Source organism: Tachyglossus aculeatus, chromosome 5 (genome assembly GCF_015852505.1).
Source record: "Tachyglossus aculeatus isolate mTacAcu1 chromosome 5, mTacAcu1.pri, whole genome shotgun sequence".
Taxonomy (NCBI): Eukaryota; Metazoa; Chordata; class Mammalia; order Monotremata; family Tachyglossidae; genus Tachyglossus; species Tachyglossus aculeatus.
This window is the reverse complement of record NC_052070.1, coordinates 36,846,806-36,864,124: the sequence shown is the minus strand read 5'-3', so window position 1 is coordinate 36,864,124 and position 17,319 is coordinate 36,846,806. Positions and strand designations below refer to the sequence as shown.

The window sequence follows — 17,319 nt, the reverse complement described above, 5'->3', positions numbered from 1 at the left end:
CCCATCCTCTTACTGTGGGGGTTCCCCAAGGTTCCGTGCTTGGTCCCCTTCTGTTCTCGATCTACACGCAATCCCTTGGTGACCTCATTCGCTCCCACGGCTTCAACTATCATCTCTATGCTGATGACACCTAAATCTACATCTCTGCCCCTGCTCTCTCCCCCTCCCTCCAGACACATATCTCCTCCTGCCTTCAGGACATCTCCATCTGTATGTCTGCCTGCCACCTAAAATTCAACATGTCTAAGACTGAACTCCTTGTCTTCCCTCCCAAACCCTGCCCTCTCCCTGACTTTCCCATCTCTGTTGACGGCACTACCATCCTTCCCGTCTCACAGGCCCGCAAACTTGGTGTCATCCTCGACTCTGCTCTCTCATTCACCCCTCACATCCAAGCCGTCACCAAAACCTGCCGGTCTCAGCTCCGCAACATTGCCAAGATCCGCCCTTTCCTCTCCATCCAAACCGTTACCCTGCTCGTTCAAGCTCTCTTCCTATCCCGTCTGGACGACTGTATCAGCCTCCTCTCCGATCTCCCATCCTCGTGTCTCTCCCCACTTCAATCCATACTTCACGCCGCTGCCCGGGTTGTCTTTGTCCAGAAACTCTCTGGGCATGTTACTCCCCTCCTCAGAAATCTCCAGTGGCTACCAATCAATCTGCGCATCAGGCAGAAACTCCTCACCCTGGGCTTCCAGGTTGTCCATCCCCTCGCCCCTTCCTACCTCACCTCCCTTCTCTCCTTCTCCAGCCCAGCCCGCACCCTCCGCTCCTCCGCCGCTAATCTCCTCACCGAGCCTCGTTCTCGCCTGTCCCGCCGTCGATCCCCGGCCCACGTCATCCCCCTGGCCTGGAATGCCCTCCTCCCTCTGCCCATCTGCCAAGCTAGCTCTCTTCCTCCCTTCAAGGCCCTACTGAGAGCTCACCTCCTCCAGGAGGCCTTCCCACACTGAGCCCCCTCCTTCCTCTCCCCCTCCTCCTCCTCTCTATCCCTCCAACCTTACCTCCTTCCCTTCCCCACAGCACTTGCATATATGTATATATGTTTGCACATACTTATTACTCTATTTATTTATTTTACTTGTACATATCTATTCTATTTATTTTATTTTGTTAATATGTTTGGTTTTGTTGTCTGTCTCCCCCTTCTAGACTGTGAGCCCACTGTTGGGTAGGGACTGCCTCTACATGTTCCCAACTTGTACTTCCCAAGCGCTTAGTACAATGCTCTGCACACAGTAAGAGCTCAATAAATGCGATTGATTGATTGATTAAGACAAGGCTGCCACTCTAGGTATGGAGGCTGGTTCTCAAAACAGGACCTGGGTCTCTGTGCAGGGAACTGGTTCTGTCTGACTTGACTGTGGAACTGAGAAGACCCAGGACCCTTAATTTTTTCTTTTTGATGGCATTTATTAAGTGCTTACTATGTGCAGAGCACTGTTCTAAGTGCTGGGGGGATACAAGGTGATCAAGTTGTCCCACGTGGGGCTCACAGTCTTAATCCCCATTTTACAGATGAGGGAACTGAGGCTCAGAGAAGTTAAGTGACTTGCCCAAGGTCACACAGCAGACATGTGGTGGAGTCGGAATTTGAACCCATGACCTCTGACTCCAAAGCCCGTGCTCTTTCCACTGAGCCACGCTGCTTCTCTAATTCTATAGCTGGGTTAAACCTCCCCGCAAGGTCAACTTGTCTGCAGGGTCAACTCTCAGGCCCTGGAAAAGGGACCCGTCTTGGCCGAATTGTTGCCGAATTGTACTTTCCAAGCGCTTAATCCGGTGCTCTGAACGCAGTGAGTGCTCAATAAATATGATATATACGCATATATGTTTATACATATTTATTACTCCATTTATTTTAATTGTACATATTTGTTCTATTCATTTTATCTTGTTTCGAATGAATGAAAGAGCCCGGGCTTTGGAGTCAGAGGTAATAGATATTTATCTATTTATTTTATTTTGTCAATGTTTTGTTTTGTTGTCTGTCTCCCCCTTCTCGACTGTGAGCTCGCTGTTGGGTAGGGACCATCTCTATCTGTTGCCAACTTGTACTTCCCAAGAGCTTAGTACAGTGCTCTGCACACAGTAAGCACTCAATAAATACAATGGAATGAATGAATGAATGCCCTCCCTCCTCAAATCCGCCAAACTATCACTCTTCCCCCTTTCAAAACCCTACTCAAGGCCCCCTCCTCGAAAAGGCCTTCCCTGGGAAGCCCCGCTTTTCCTCAGCCCCCTCTCCATTCCGCGTCACCACAACTCACTCCCTTGGCTCTTCCCCCTTCCCCCCGCCCCACAGCACTTTTGTGTATATATGGATAATTTATTTATATTGAAGCCTGTTTACTGTATTGATGTCTGTCTCCCCAGCTTTAGACTGTGAGCCCATCGTGAGCAGGGATTGTCTCTCTTTTTTGCTACATTGTACTTTCCAAGTGCTTAGTACAGTGCTCTGCACACAGTAAGTGCTCAACAAATATGACTGAATGATTGAATGAATGAATGAATAACCCCCACCACACTGCTCTCCTAGTACAACCCAGCCCTCACACTCTGCTCCTTTAATAATAATAATAATAATAATAATAATAATAATAATAATAATAGCACTTATTAAGTGCTTACTATGTGCAAAGCACTATTCTAAGCACTGGGTTGCCAACCTACTCATTGTACCTCATCTATCTCACCACCACCCCTCGCACAAATCCCGCCTCTGACCTGGAATGTCCTCCCTCTTCCTATCCGACAAATGATCACTTTCCCCACCTTCAGAGCCTTATTAAAATCACATAATAATAATAATAATTATGGTATTTGTTATGCACTTACTACGTGCCAAGAAAAGTTCTAGGCGCTGGATATTTGTTAAGCGCTTATTACGTGCCAGGCACTCTACTAAGCACTGGGGTGGATAAAAGCAATTTAGGTCCCTGTCCCATGTGGGGCTCCCAGTCTCAGTCCCCATTTTACAGATGAGTTAACTGAGGCACAGAGAAGTGAAGTGACTTACCCATGGTCGCACAGCAGGCAAGTGGTGGATCCAGGATTAGAACCCACTTCACCAGAGGCCTTCCCTGATTAGGCCCTTATTTCCTCTTCTCTCACTCCCTTCTTTGATGCCCTTGCACTTGGATTTGCCAACTTGTACTTCCCAAGCGCTTAGTACAGTGCTGTGCACACAGTAAGCGCTCAATAAATACGATTGAATGAATGAATGAATTTGCCCCCTTTATTCACCCAACCTTCAGCTCCACAGCACTTATGTACAAATCCGTAATTTATTTCTTAATGTCCGTCTCCCTGACTAGACTCTAAGCTCGTTCTAGGCAGGAAACACCTCTACTAACTCTGTTCTGTTGTGCTCTACCAAGTGCTTAGTACAGTGCTTTGCACATAGTAGACACTCAATAATAATAATAATAATTTTGGTATTTGTTAAGCGCCTTCTATGTGCAAAGCACTGTTCTAAGCACTGGGGAGGATACAAGGTGATCAGGTTGTCCCGTGTGGGGCTCACGATATTAATCCCCATTTTACAGATGAGGTAACTGAGGCACAGAGAAGTGAAGTGACTTGCCAAAAGTCACACAGCTGACAAGCGGCGGAACTGGGATTTGAACCCATGACCAAATATGACCTATTGATTGCAGCGTGGCGCGGTGGAAAGAGCATGGGCTTTGGAGTCAGAGGCCATGGGTTCAAATCCCTACTCCGTCACTTGTCAGCTGTGTGACTTGGGGCAATTCACTTAACTTCTCTGTGCCTCAGTTCCCTCATCTGTAAAATGGGGATTAAGACTGTGACTGTGGGACAACCTGATCACCTTGTATCCTCCCCAGAGCTTAGAACAGTGCTTTGCACATAGTAAGCGCTTAATAAATGCCACCATTATGATGATTATTTCACAGAGGAGGAAACTGAACCATAAAGATGTGAAATGACTTGCCTAAGGTCACATCGTAAGCAAGTAGCAGAGTCAGGATTAGAACCCAGGTCCTCTAACTCCCAGGCCCAGGCTCTTTCCACTACACCACGCTGCTTCTAATGCAGGCAAGAATCTCCTGGTTCTTCCAAACCTCCATGAAAGCCTTTCTGGACTGTAGAGGCTGCTTCCTGCTCCCTTGTCCTCAACACTCCCTCCAAACCTGTGCTCCCTCCTCACTCCTAATTCCTGCTCCTTCTCCTCCCCCTTCCCTTTCTTTTCTTCCCTTTTCTCCCTTTTCCTCCCCACTTCCCTTCCCATTTCCCTCTTTTCTCAACTCCTCCAACCCTCTATCAGCCCCCCGTCCAGGACATCACCTCCGGAAAAAAGGAAAAAGCCAAACCAGAGGATGACATCGTTCTCTCGTCCTCTCCCCGGCTCGGCAGGGGTTGTGTGTCTCTTTATCGTTCTCTCATCCCCTCCCAGGCTCTGAGTTCGACGCCGGGCACACGCTAAGCGCTCGGACTGTTGACTGACCGATTACTACGTGTATGTGTGTGTACCTGAGAAGCGGCGTGGCTCAGTGGAAAGAGCCCGGGCTTTAGAGTCTGGGGTCGTGGGTTCAAACCCCGGCTCCACCGGCTGTCAGCTGTGTGACTTTGGGCGAGTCACTTCACTTCTCTGGGCCTCGGTTACCTCATCTGTAAAATGAGGATTAAAACTGTGAGCCCCCCCCGTGGGACAACCTGATCACCTTGTAACCTCCACAGCACTTAGAACAGTGCTTTGCACATAGTAAGCGCTTAATAAATGCCATCATTATTATTATCATTATTATTGTTTACCGTTCTCTCTCCCAGGCTCTGAGTATGGTGCCGGGCACACGCTGAGCGCTCAGACTGTTGACTGACCGACTACTACGTATATGTGTGTGTATCTGAGAAGTGACGTGGCTCAGTGGAAAGAGCCCGGGCTTTGGAGTCTGAGGTGGTGTGTTCAAATCCCAGCTCCGCCAACTGTCAGCTGTGTGACTTTGGGAGAGTCACTTCACTTCTCTGGGCCTTGGTTACCTCATCTGTAAAATGAGGATTAAAACTGTGAGCCCCCCGTGGGACAACCTGATCACCTTGTAACCTCCCCAGCGCTTAGAACAGTGCTTTGCACATAGTAAGTGCTTAACAAATGCCATTATTATTATTATGGCAGAGCAAGCGGAGACAGAGACAGAGACAGATGGGGCAGGGAGGGGAACACTGGCCTGAGCTCAGGTTCCTGCTGGATGATGCCCACCACCTCCCAGCTCCTTCACTGGAATCTCTCTGTAGGGCTGCCACCCAGAGCTGGCCCAAGCGGGCTCTGAAATTGGCAAGGGTGGCCATAACCTCTGGGGGGATGGGGAACTGGCTCACTGGAGAGAGCGGGGCTTTTTCCACAGGCAGGTCCCAGAACTGGAGCCGGGCTATGCCCGGGATGGGTGTAGGAGCTGTGAGAAAGAGGTTGTCAGTGTCCAGCCCTGTGCCCAAGGTCAGGGCCTTGGGCAGGCTGGGCCCCGGGTCTGGCAGCTGGCAGGCAGGCCGGCGGGTGGCCTTCGACCGACCACCTGCAAAAGGTCTCATCAACTGGGCTGGACCCTTGGCCACGCCTCCTCCCCTATATTAATGTGCACTGGGGCCCGGCCGGCCAACTGGCCACCATGTTGTCGCTGTTGGCTTCCCTGCTGCTCGTGGAGCTCGGTGAGGAAGACAACCCCCCGCCCACTGCTCGCTCTCCATCCCTGTTGGCCTGCTTGGGGTCCGGACTACCCGTGGTCCCCTCTGCCTCCCTGGGACCAGGGATTCCCGGGCCACTGGCTGGGGAAGGGGAGGGGTCAGTGGCACCTGGAGAGAGAGTGTGGACAGATGGGAGGGTGAGGGTCAGCCCGGCCTGGACTCCAGGGAAAGCAGAGAGCTCGCGGAGGAGCGGGGCGGATGCTTGGATCATGTGGTCTTGAGGGGCACCTCTGCCTTCTTCTTTTGGGAACCACCCCTCCTCTGCCCTTGTACAACATCCCTCACCCTACTCCTCTGTCGCTGCTCTCCACTCTCTGGGCATAGCTCCCCACTGGCCACTCCAGGCCCTCTCCTCCTTGATTTCAGACCAGGCAGGATCTTCTGGCCCCTTCCACAGGCTGGAGGCTGCCCAGAAAGAGAGGGTGGCAGGGGTGGTGGGAGTGGGAGGTTGGCGGGAGTGACAAGGGAAAGGGCACAGGGGCACGGGAGCTGCCCCAGACCCCACCTTAGGGAGCTCAGGACAGTGTTCTTGCTTCCGCTGTCTCCCAACTGGGGTGGGTGTGGAGCCCAGGAAGAGGGTGGCGGCTACCCAAGAGTCCATCTTAGAAAAGCCAGGAACTAGGCCCCCTGCTTGCTTCACTTCTGGGCAAGGAAAGTCTGCCTGTGGCTAGTGGAAGGGGCAGCGGGCAGGACTGGAGGGGACAGTGGCCCCACAGACCCCTAACTTGGCCCTGCTGCACCGGCAATGGCCCCGGCAGAATGGGTCCCCAGCCTGGTTGGGGAAGGGGCAAAAATAGTACATGACAAGATTTCCCCCTTTTCCCGTCCAGTCTCCAGCTGCGGAATCCCCACTTACTCCCCCCTGATGCGGGTGGTCAATGGGGTGGATGCCAAACCCTACAGCTGGCCGTGGCAGGTAAGGACCACCCACCCTGTGATCCCTTTGACCCTGCAGGGAAGGGGTGCAGAGGACAGGGGGAAAGGCGGCAAGGACATGGGGAGCAGAAGATGTGTCAAAGGAGAGCTTCAAAGGAAGGCTGCAGGCTCTGAGGTCTGGCTCCATGCTGGGACAGCAGACTTGGGCCGAATTCCCGGCCAGTCTTTGCTCATTTTCTTTCCAGACTCAGCTTGGTTCCTGAGGGACGTGGCTTTAGTCTTCCCTTACCCTGACCCGACCCAACCCAACCCAAGGGTATCGAGAAGTAGCGTGGCTTAAGGGAAAGAGCCCGGGCTTGGGAGTCAGAGGACGTGGGTTCTAATCCCAGCTCCGCCACTTGTCAGCTGTGTGACTTTGGGCAAGCCACTTAACTTCTCTGGGCTTCAGTTCCCTCATCTGCAAAATGGGGATGAAGACTGTGAGCCCCACGTGGGACAACCTGATTGCCTTGTATCTACTCCAGCGCTTAGAACAGCACTTGGCACATAAATTGCACTTAACAAATACCATAATTATTATTATTATTATCTTGGCTCACGATTGCCTCATCAGGTTGGAAAGTGGAGACAGGATGGGATTTCCTTGGCCTGTGAGCCCTTGACTGGCTGGAAGTTGGCCCGGTTGGCAGTAGTGTAGAAAGCTTTCTGCTCGACTGCCTGAATCAATCCATCGGTGGTATTTATTAGCACTTACACGTGCAGAGCATTGTACTAAGTCCTTGGGAGAGAACAGTACAGCAGAGACAGGATAAGAACCCTAACAGCCTGTTAACTAGCCAAGGGGCAGGACCAGAGGTTAACTGGGAGGTGGGACTGGGGGGCCTTGGCTCTGCCCTCTCTGATGGTCACTGGGGTCCAGGCTCTGTCCCGTCAGCTGGATCCCTCAGAGCCAGTGGGGCCCCTGAGGAATTGGAGCAAAGATCAAATTTTCTCCGGGAAAATTCTGCCCTGAAACTTGGCTCCCTCAGGATAGGCCCAGCGTGGCCAGGGGCCAGAAGTACGTGCCTCTGGCAGGGCGGGGAGGCCCGGAGCCGGACTCGGGGAATAAGCGGAAAGTCACTTGCTCTCTGCTGCTCCAGCCTTGATGGCTTCAGGCTCTGCCCCTTGCAGGTGGCTTGTTGGCAACACTGGCTGTTACCCTTCTGCTCTGGCTATGCACTATTCATTCATTCATTCAATCGTATTTATTGAGCGCTTACTGTGTGCAGAGCCCCATGCCAGACTGTGAGCCCACTGTTGGGTATGGACTGTCTCTATATGTTGCCAATTTGTACTTCCCAAGCGCTTAGTACAGTGCTCTGCACACAGTAAGCGCTCAATAAACACGATTGATGATGATGATGATGGGGGAGGGGAGAGGCAGGAGGGACTGGGAAGGGAAGAGGAAAGAGGGGAGGGGGAAGAAAGGGGCAGGGACTGACTCCATCCCTCCAGGCAGCAGCCTGCAGTGCCAATCATCCTGGAGGGCCCAGATATGGGTGCCCGGGCCAGTTGTTCCCCATGACCCCCGCCCCCCACCCCCGCCCTTCAGGTCTCCCTGCAGTACCTGTCAGGAGGACAGTACTACCACACCTGCGGAGCCAGCCTCATCTCCCAGGACTGGATCCTCACCGCCGGACACTGCATCTCGTGAGTCCGCGGCTGGCAACGGTAACTGGGGGGGCCAGCTGGGGCCACGGTCTCTCACCTTGCACCATCTGCCCAGTGTGCCAGAGGGCAGGAAGGGGCTGCTTCAGTCTGGGGCCAGTCCCCTCCTCGCTATTAGAGAAGCGGCGTGGCTCAGTGGAAAGAGCACGGGCTTTGGAGTCAGGGGTCATGGGTTCAAATCCTGACTCCACCAATTGTCAGCTGTGTGACTTTGGGCAAGTCACTTAACTTCTCTGAGCCTCAGTTACCTCACCTGTAAAATGGGGACTAAGACTGTGAGCCCCCTGTGGGACAATGTGATCACCTTGTAACCTCCCCAGCGCTTAGAATAGTGCTTTGCACGTAGTAAGTGCTTAATAAATGCCATTATCATTATTATTATTATTATTATTATTCTGGTGGCCGGATTGGGGGAGGGGGTTCTGTCTCCTCAGGACCTTTTCGGCCTCCTTCCCACTGCTCTAAGGAACTATAATAATAATAATGATGGCATTTATTAAGTGCTTACTATGTGCAAAGCACTGTTCTAAGTGCTGGGAAGGTTACAAGGTGATCAGGTTGTCCCATGGGGCAGTCACTGCCTTAATCCCCATTTTGCAGATGAGGTAAGTGAGGCACAGAGAAGTGAAGTGACTTTCCCAAAGTCACACAGCTGACAAGTGGCGGAGCTGGGATTTGAACTCATGACTTCCGACTTTAAAGCCCGGGCTCTTTCCACTGAGCCACGCTGCTTCTCTAACTGAGGAACTGAGGGTGGTCCTGTCTCCTGGGGCTCTAGGGGTGGGAGGGGGGGTCCTGTGTCATCTGACTTCAGTGGAAGAGGGGTTCTGTGTCCTCAAACTCCGGTGGGGAAGGGGTCCTGCGTCCTCAAGGTCTGGGGGAGGAGGCCTGTGTCTTCAGGCTCCAGTGTGGGAGGTGTCCTCCATCCTCAAGCCCTGAAAGACCCACCCACGGCTCCTTGGCTCCCAAGTCTCAGATCCAACTGGGGCTTCATTTTGAGGATGGAGCTGCTCTTGGGGGCCCTGGGGTGGGTTCAGGCATGGCCCCCTCGCCAAGCCCCAGCCCCTCCCCACCACGGCCCTCTCTGTCCGTCCATCTCAGGAAATCTCGCACCTACCAGGCGGTGCTGGGAGAGTACGACCGCGGAGTCTATGAGGGCAGCGAGCAGACCATCCCCATCCTCTCCCAGCATATCTTCGTGCACCCGCTCTGGAACCCCAACTGCGTCTCCTGCGGGTCAGTGCCACCCGCTGCCCGGGCCTGCCTCTCCTCCCCCACCCCCCATCCAGCCCCTGACCTGTCCCGGGCCTTTCCCCAGCCTACCCCCGATCTGCTCTTGGTCCTCCCCCAGAGCCTCGACCTCTGTCCTACCAACCCTCCCCAACTTGGGGTCCTCCTGCACTCCCTCATCTTCTGCTCCATCCTCTCGCTGCCCCCGCTCTTGACTCCCCATCCCCAAAGCGGCAGGGGCCCCAGGGGACCCTCAGAGACAGAGCCACCACCTGCTCGCTGGGGTGAGAAACGGCACTAACTCGGAGGGTCTGGGGGCCCCATTTCACACTTCTGAGCCCCCTCCCCCCGTGCCAGCCCTAACCCCTGTTCCAGTCCCTGCCCCAGCTCTGGCCCAGCACGACTCAGGTCCTCTCCCCCCGTCTCTTCTACAGCAATGACGTGGCCCTCATGAAGCTCTCCCAGAGGGCCCAGCTCAGCGACAAGGTGCAGCTGGCCTGTCTGCCACCAGCAGGCCAGATCCTGCCCCACAATACTCCCTGCTACGTCAGCGGTTGGGGCACCCTCTACAGTGCGTGGGGACTGGGTGGCACTGACTGGGACACCCACTACAGTGCATGGGGGCTGGGCAAGGGCTGATTGCCCCCAGCAGCTGGGGCCTCCTGTTCAGTACGAGGGGTCTGGGCAGGGGTTGACTGTCCACTGCAACTGGAGCATCCTCTACAGTGTGTGGAGTCTGGGGTGGGGGGACTGGCCGTTCCTAGTGGCTGAGGCAGGGTGGGGGGCGCTGGCAGGAGATGCTCCAGGATCTCCCGGTGGTGGTCCTGGGCTCCCCAGTACCTTCTCCAGGCCAAGCTTTCTTTCTCCCCTCTCTCTCTTTCCCTGTCTCCCGCCCCTCAGCCGGAGGCCCGCTCCCTAACAAGCTGCAGCAGGCCCTGCTGCCCGTCGTGGACCACGCTCACTGCTCCCAACGGGACTGGTGGGGCAGCACGGTCATGCAGACCATGATCTGTGCCGGCGGGGACATCAAGTCAGCCTGCAACGTGAGTGAACACTGTCCCAGCCTAAATAATAATAATAATAATGAGGATGGCATTTGCTAAGCGCTTACTATGTGCGAAGCACTGTTCTAAAGCGCTGGAGGGGATACAAGGTGATCAGATTGCTCCACGAGGGGCTCACGGTCTTAATCCCCATTTTCCAGGTGAGGTCACTGAGGCTCAGAGAAGTGAAGTGACTTGCCCCAGGTCACACAGCAAACACGTGGCAGAGCTGGGATTAGAACCCATGACCTCTGACTCCCAAGCCTGGGCTCTTTCCGCTGAGCCACACTACTTCTCTAAATGCTTTCCCACACCTCCAGGGATACGGTGGGGAGGTCCTCCAGGACTCTCCACTCCGACACATGGCATAACGGATAGAGCATAGGCCTCGGAATCAGGAGGTCATGGGTTCTAATCCCGGCTCCGTCACTTGTCTGCTGTGTGACCTTGGGCAAGTTGCTTCGTTTCCCTGGATCTCAGTTCCCTAATCTGGAAAATGGGGATTGAGACTGTAAACCCCACATAGGACAGGGACTGTGTTCCAAACTGATTTGCTTGTATCCACCCCAGCGCTTAGTAGAAAGTGGAGAAGCAGCGTGGCTTTAGTGGAAGGAGCCCGGGCTTGGGAGCCGGAGGTCATGGGTTCTAATCCCAGCTCCACCACTTGTCAGCTGTGCGACTTTGGGCATGTCACTTAATCTCTGTGCCTCAGTTACCTCGTCTGTAAAATGGGGATTAAGGCTGTGAGCCCCATGTGGGACAACCTGATTACCTTGTATCTACCCCAGTGCTTGGAACAGTGCTTGGCACATAGTAAGTACTTAACAAATACCATTATTATTATTATTATCATTACAGTGCCTGGCACATAGTAAAAACTTAACAAATATAATAATAATAATTTTTATTATTATCTGCTTTGCAATCTAGAGCCAGCTGCTACCCCTCTCTGGCCTCTGTTTCCCAACATACCCAACAGCCAATACGGCTTTATTTAATCCAGACCAGACAGCCTTGCGAGTCTTCACTCGGCTCCTTCACTCCACTGTCCCTCTGCCTATATCATATCACTAACCCGCAGCCCCGGATCACCTCCACAATCCTCTTCCTCCGCTCCTGTGCAAGTGCTGCGGAATGCTGCTGGCGGAAATCCAGACATCAGGCTAACCCAGTCTATCTCAAATTCATAACAATAACGACAATAATAATCATGGTATTTTGTTAAGCGCTTGCTATGTGCCAAGCACCGTTTTAAGCGCTGGGGTAGATACAAGGTAATCAGGTTGTCATTCATTCATTCAATCGTATTTATTGAGCACCTACCGTGTGCTGAGCACTGTACTAAGTGCTTGGAAAGTACAATTCAGCAATAAAGAGAGACAATCCCTGCCCACAAAGGGTTTACGGTCTAGAGGAGAAGCTGAGCGACTTAGTGGAAGTCAGAGGTCATGGGTTCTAAATCCGGCTCTGTCACTTGTCAGCTGTGTGACCTTGAGTAAGTCACTTCACTTCTCTGTGCCTCAGTTACCTCATCTGTAAAATGGGGATGAAGACTGTGAGCCCCATGTGGAACAACCTGATCACCTTGTATTCTCCCCAGCGCTTAGAACCTAATCACCTTGTATCCTCCCCAGCACTTAGAACAGTGCTTTGTACCTAGTAAGCACTTAATAAATGCCATTATTATTATTATTGTTAGAGGGGGGAGACAGACATCAAAACAAGTAAATAGGCATCAGTAGCATCAATATAAATAAATAGAATTATAGCTATTGACATTAAAACAAGTAAACAGGCATTAATAGAAATATATAGAATTATAGGTATGTACATATCTATAAGTGCTATAAGTGTATTAAGTGTATTAATTAATCTATAAGTGTATTAATGTACATATCAAGTGCTCTGGTGTGGGAAGGGGGGAAGAGCAAAGGGAGCAAGTCATGGCGAGGAGGGGGGAGCTGAGGAAAAGGGGGGCTTTGTCTGGGAAGGCCTCTTGGAGGAGGTGAGCCTTCAGTAGTGGTTTGAAGGGGGGAAGAGTGATTGTTTGGCAGATTTGAGGAGGGAGGGCATTCCAGGCCAGAGGTAGGATGTGGGCCATGGGTCGATGACGGGACAGGAGAGAACGAGGCCCAGTGAGAAGGTTAGCACCAAAGGAGCGGAGGGTGCGGGCTGGGATGTAGAAAGAGAGAAGGGAGGTGAGGTAGGAGGGGACGAGGTGATGGACAGCCTTGAAGCCAATAGTAAGGAGTTTTTGCCTGATAGGTTGACCCACATGGAGCTCACAGACTTAATCCCCATTTTACAGATGAGGTAACTGAGGTACCTCCCTGCTTTAATTCTGGCCTCTCCTCTGCCTAGCAACAATATTTCTCCATCCTTATTGACACCCATGCCCATTGCCTGCCATCAGCTGCTTCAGACTTTTCAGACCCCTGTCCCCTTGGTCCCTATTTCTTGCCCCTAATGACCCTATAGAGAAGCAGCGTGGCTCAGGGGAAAGAGCCCGGGCTTGGGAGTCAGAGTTCGTGGGTTCAAATCCCGGCTCTGCCGCTTTGGGCAAGTCGCTCAACTTCTCTGTGCCTCAGCTCCCTCATCTGTAAAATAGGGGTTAAGACTATGAGCCTCCCATGGGACAACCTGATCACCTTGTATCCTCCCCAGCGCTTAGAACAGTGCTTTGCACATGGTAAGCACTTAACAAATGCCATTATTATTATTATACTTAAAAAATAAAATTGAAAATACCAGGTGTGAGCTTCCTAAAATCTCCCCTGCTCTTCTCCAGGCCCTTCCTCCTCCTGCCCCTTCTTGGATTCCCATCTTTTCCAGGAGCAACTCAAAAGCTCTCCTGCATTCTCTCAAAGTCTGCCTCTCCACCTGAATGTCTGATCCCATCTCTTTGCATCTCATCAAAACACTTGGCCCTCTCCCTTTCTCCCTCCCCGACTGCCATCTTCAACCATTTTCTTTTCAATGGCTCCTTCCCCACCGCTTTCTAACATGTTCATGTATCCTCAAAAACTCCTCATTTGACCCAATGACTCCCTCCAGTTATCGCCCCATCTCCCTCCTACTATTCCTCTCCAAACTCCTTCAGTGAATTCTCTTTACCTGCTGCTTCCCCTTCCTCTCCTCCAATTCTCTCCTTGTTCCACCTGCCTTCTAATCTGGCTTCCACCCCCTTCACCCCACTGAAACTACCCTCTTTAAATAGCTAGTGGCCTCCTTCTTGCTAAATCCAATGACCTCTTCTCCACCTTAATCTTCCTAGAACTCTCATCTGTCTTTTACATTGTGGACCACACCCTTTTCCTGAAAACATTATCTTCACTGACACCATCCTCTCCTGGTTTTCCTCCTATCTCTTTGCTCCTTCTCAGACTCTTTGGAAGGTGCCTCCTTTGCATCCCACCCTCTAACTGTGGGTTTCTCGCAAGGTTCAGTTCTGGATCCCCTTCTATTGTCCAACTACCCCCACTCCCTTGGAGAGCTCATTCGCTCCCACAGCTTCAACTGATGCTGATAGTTACCAAACCTAGCTCTCCAGCCCTGACCTCTCTCCTTCTCCGGAGTCTAACATTTCCTGCTGCCTTCAAAATATCTCTCCTTGGACGTCCTCCCAACACCTCAAACTTAACATACCTGAAACAGAACTCCTCACCTTCCCACTCAAACTCTGTCCTCCCTGACTTTCCTGTCACTGTAGCCAATATCGCTATCTTCCCTACCTCACAACCTTGTAAACTTGGAGTTGTCCTGGACTCATCTCTCTCATTCAACCCATATATTCAATCTGTCTCCAGATCCCATTGTTCTTTCTTCACAATATCACAAAAATCCACCCTTTCTCCTCCATCCAGACTACTACTCTGCTGATTCAAGTAGTTATTATATCCTATCTTGAGGCAGGGAGGTCCTCCCATCCTCCTGTCTCTCCCCATGCTAGTTCATACTTCACTCTGCTGAGCAGATCGTTTTACAAAAAAATCATTCATTCCATGTCTCCCCATTCCTCAAGGACCTCCAGTGGTTGCCCATCCACTTCAGGACCAAACAGAAACTCCTTACCACCAGCTTTTAAGCACTCAATCACCTTGCTCTCTCCCATTATAGCTCACTGATTTCCCATTACAATCCAGCCAACACACTTGGCTCCTCTAATGCCAAACTACTCATTGTCCCTCTATCTTGCTGCCAATCCCTCTCCCACATCCTCCCTTTGGCCTGGAACTCTTTCCTCCTTCATATAATAATGATGATAATAATAATGATGGCATTTGTTAAGCACTTACTATGTGCCAAGCACTGTTCTAACGGCTGGGATAGATACAAGGTGATCAGGTTGTCCCACGTGGGGCTCACAGTCTTCATCCCCATTTTACAGATGAGGGAACTGAGGCCCAGAGAAGTGAAGTGACTTGCCCAAGGTCACACAGCAAACAAGTGGCGGAGCCGGGATTCGAACCCATGACCTCTGACTCCAAAGCCCGGGCTCTTTCCACTGAGCCACGCTGAAGATGATCACTCTCCCCACATTCAAAGCCTTATTAAAATCAATTCTTCCAAGAGGCCTTCTCTAAGGTCTCATTACCCCTACTCCCTCTCCCTTCTGTGTTGCCTCTGCATTTGGATCTGTACTACTCTGAGCACTTGATATTCACCCCACTTTCCCCAAAATTATAATGTTTGTCTCCCCTTCTAGGCTGTAAGCTCGTTGTGGGCAGGGAACATGTACTCTCCTAAGCACTTAGAGCAATCCTCTGCACACCCTGAGACCAGGAAGAAGCATGGCCTAGTGGATAACAGCATGAGCTTGGGAGTCAGAAGGACCTGATTTCTAATCTTGTCTCTGCCACCTGTCTGCTACGTGACCCGGGAAAAGTCACTTCACTTCTCTGGGCCTCGGTTCTCTCATCTGTAAATGGGGATTCAGACTGTGAGCCCCATTTGAAACAGGGACTGTGTCCAACCCGATAATCCTGTATCTATCCCAGCACTTAGAAATGTGCTGGCCACATAGTAAGCTCTTCACAAATACCATTGCTATTTTTATTATTAGTATCACTAAATGCTCAATAAATACCATTGACTGATTGGTTGACTGGGGGATAAGGTTGAAGGGGCACGGTCTCAGGGCAGGATGCTGGGATCTTCCGAGAGGAATAGGACCGATGAGGCTGTGACCATTCCAGGGAGACTCCGGGGGACCGCTCAACTGCAAGGGATCCGACGGCAGGTGGTACATTCAAGGCATTGCCAGCTTCGTTTCCAGCAGCGGCTGTAACACCCTGAAGAAGCCCAGCGTCTTCACCCGAGACTCGGCCTTCATATCCTGGATCCAGGGGGTGAGTGGGTCCGTCCCCGGGGCTCCTCCCTGCTCCTCTCCCGGTGTCCAGCGTTGCTCTATCCTGGGTGCTGCCCACCTTCCTCTTGTTCTCCTTGGTTGCCTGGATTCCCCTGGACCAGTCAGTGGTTGGTGATACTACCCCTGGGCTGCCCTAGAAGCCCCCTCCATTCTCCTTTCCCCCAACCCTGCACTCCGGCCTGCCAAGGCCACCGACCAGCTTTTTCTTCTTCTAGATCATGGCCAGCAACTAGAAGATGCCAGCCCCTGCCCACGGCTCGGATAAGCTGTGGCCCCTCTGGTCCCGGATTCACCTCCCACATACATAATAAACACTGAAGAATGCTCATTCCTTGTTTCCTGGTTTCTTCCTCTGGTCGCCATACCCCCTGGGGGTGGGAGGAGGTCCCTCTGGGTGACACCCTCATTTGGCTTTGGCCTTTAAAGTGGGTATCTTCCTTCTTTGCTGGCTCTCCACCTTAAGCTCCTCCCAGTGCCCCCAGAGGCTCATCCCGGGTCCTCTTTGGATTTCTGGCCTCTCCTTTACTCTTGCTGCCCAGGATTTCCAGCCTCAGAGCTGCCCAGGAGCCTAAATGAGCCGGCTCTCCCCGTCCTCCTCCCCCAGACCAAGCCGGGCCTCCACTTCCCTGCTATCGCTTCTTCTAAAAGCCCAACTCCCTTCCTCTGGCCCAGGCCAGTTCCAGCAGCCTGGCTACATGGGGCTCTGCTGATCCGGACAGAATGGCTGGGCACTTGACCGTATGCCGGACACTGGGATGCCCACGAGTTGTTACATGAAGATGTCCTGTGTTTATCCCCAGGAAGGGGTAGGCCAGTTGGAAATCGGGAAACAACGAGGCTTAGTGGTTAGAGCACAGCCCTGGGAGTCAGAAGGGCCTGGGTTCTAATCTTGACTCCTCCATTTGTCTGCTGTGTGACCTGGGGCAAGTCACATCACTACTTGGGGCCTCGGTTCCCTCATCTGCAAAATGGGGATTAAGACTGTGAGCCCCAGTGGGACAGGAACCGTGCCCAACCTGATTATCTTGTATCTACCTCCAGCACTTAATACCTGCCTACAGACCACAGACGAGTCACACTCACACAACAGACACACAAACCCACAGACAAGTCACATTCACACTGACAAACTCACGCTCAGACCCACTCACACAGATCCACTCACACTCAGTCACACACACATGTCTCCACACACCCGCCAAGTTAGCTCTCTTCCTCTCTTCAAAGCCCTATTGAGAGCTCACCTCCTCCAAGAGGCCTTCCCAGATTAAGCCCCCTTTTCCCTCTCCTCCTCCCCATCCCCCCCCAGCCTTACGTCCTTCCCCTTCCTATGTCCTTCCCCTCCCCACAGCACTTGTATATATTTATTACTCTATTTATTTTACTTGTACATAT

General features: G+C 52.2%; 1 protein-coding gene across 1 annotated transcript in view; it reads left to right on the top strand.

The window, feature by feature from the left end:
- CELA3B (chymotrypsin like elastase 3B) overlaps positions 1 to 16,243 on the top strand; it is a 42,835-nt gene extending 26,592 nt beyond the window's left edge. The window contains exons 2-8 of the mRNA XM_038747134.1: positions 6,531 to 6,616; positions 8,168 to 8,265; positions 9,385 to 9,519; positions 9,948 to 10,084; positions 10,414 to 10,556; positions 15,752 to 15,904; positions 16,140 to 16,243. Of these exons, the coding sequence (XP_038603062.1) occupies positions 6,566 to 6,616; positions 8,168 to 8,265; positions 9,385 to 9,519; positions 9,948 to 10,084; positions 10,414 to 10,556; positions 15,752 to 15,904; positions 16,140 to 16,157 (735 nt within the window). The 5' untranslated portion in view covers positions 6,531 to 6,565 and the 3' untranslated portion in view covers positions 16,158 to 16,243. The remainder of the gene's footprint in view (positions 1 to 6,530; positions 6,617 to 8,167; positions 8,266 to 9,384; positions 9,520 to 9,947; positions 10,085 to 10,413; positions 10,557 to 15,751; positions 15,905 to 16,139) is intronic.
- Positions 16,244 to 17,319: the final 1,076 nt, after the last annotated feature.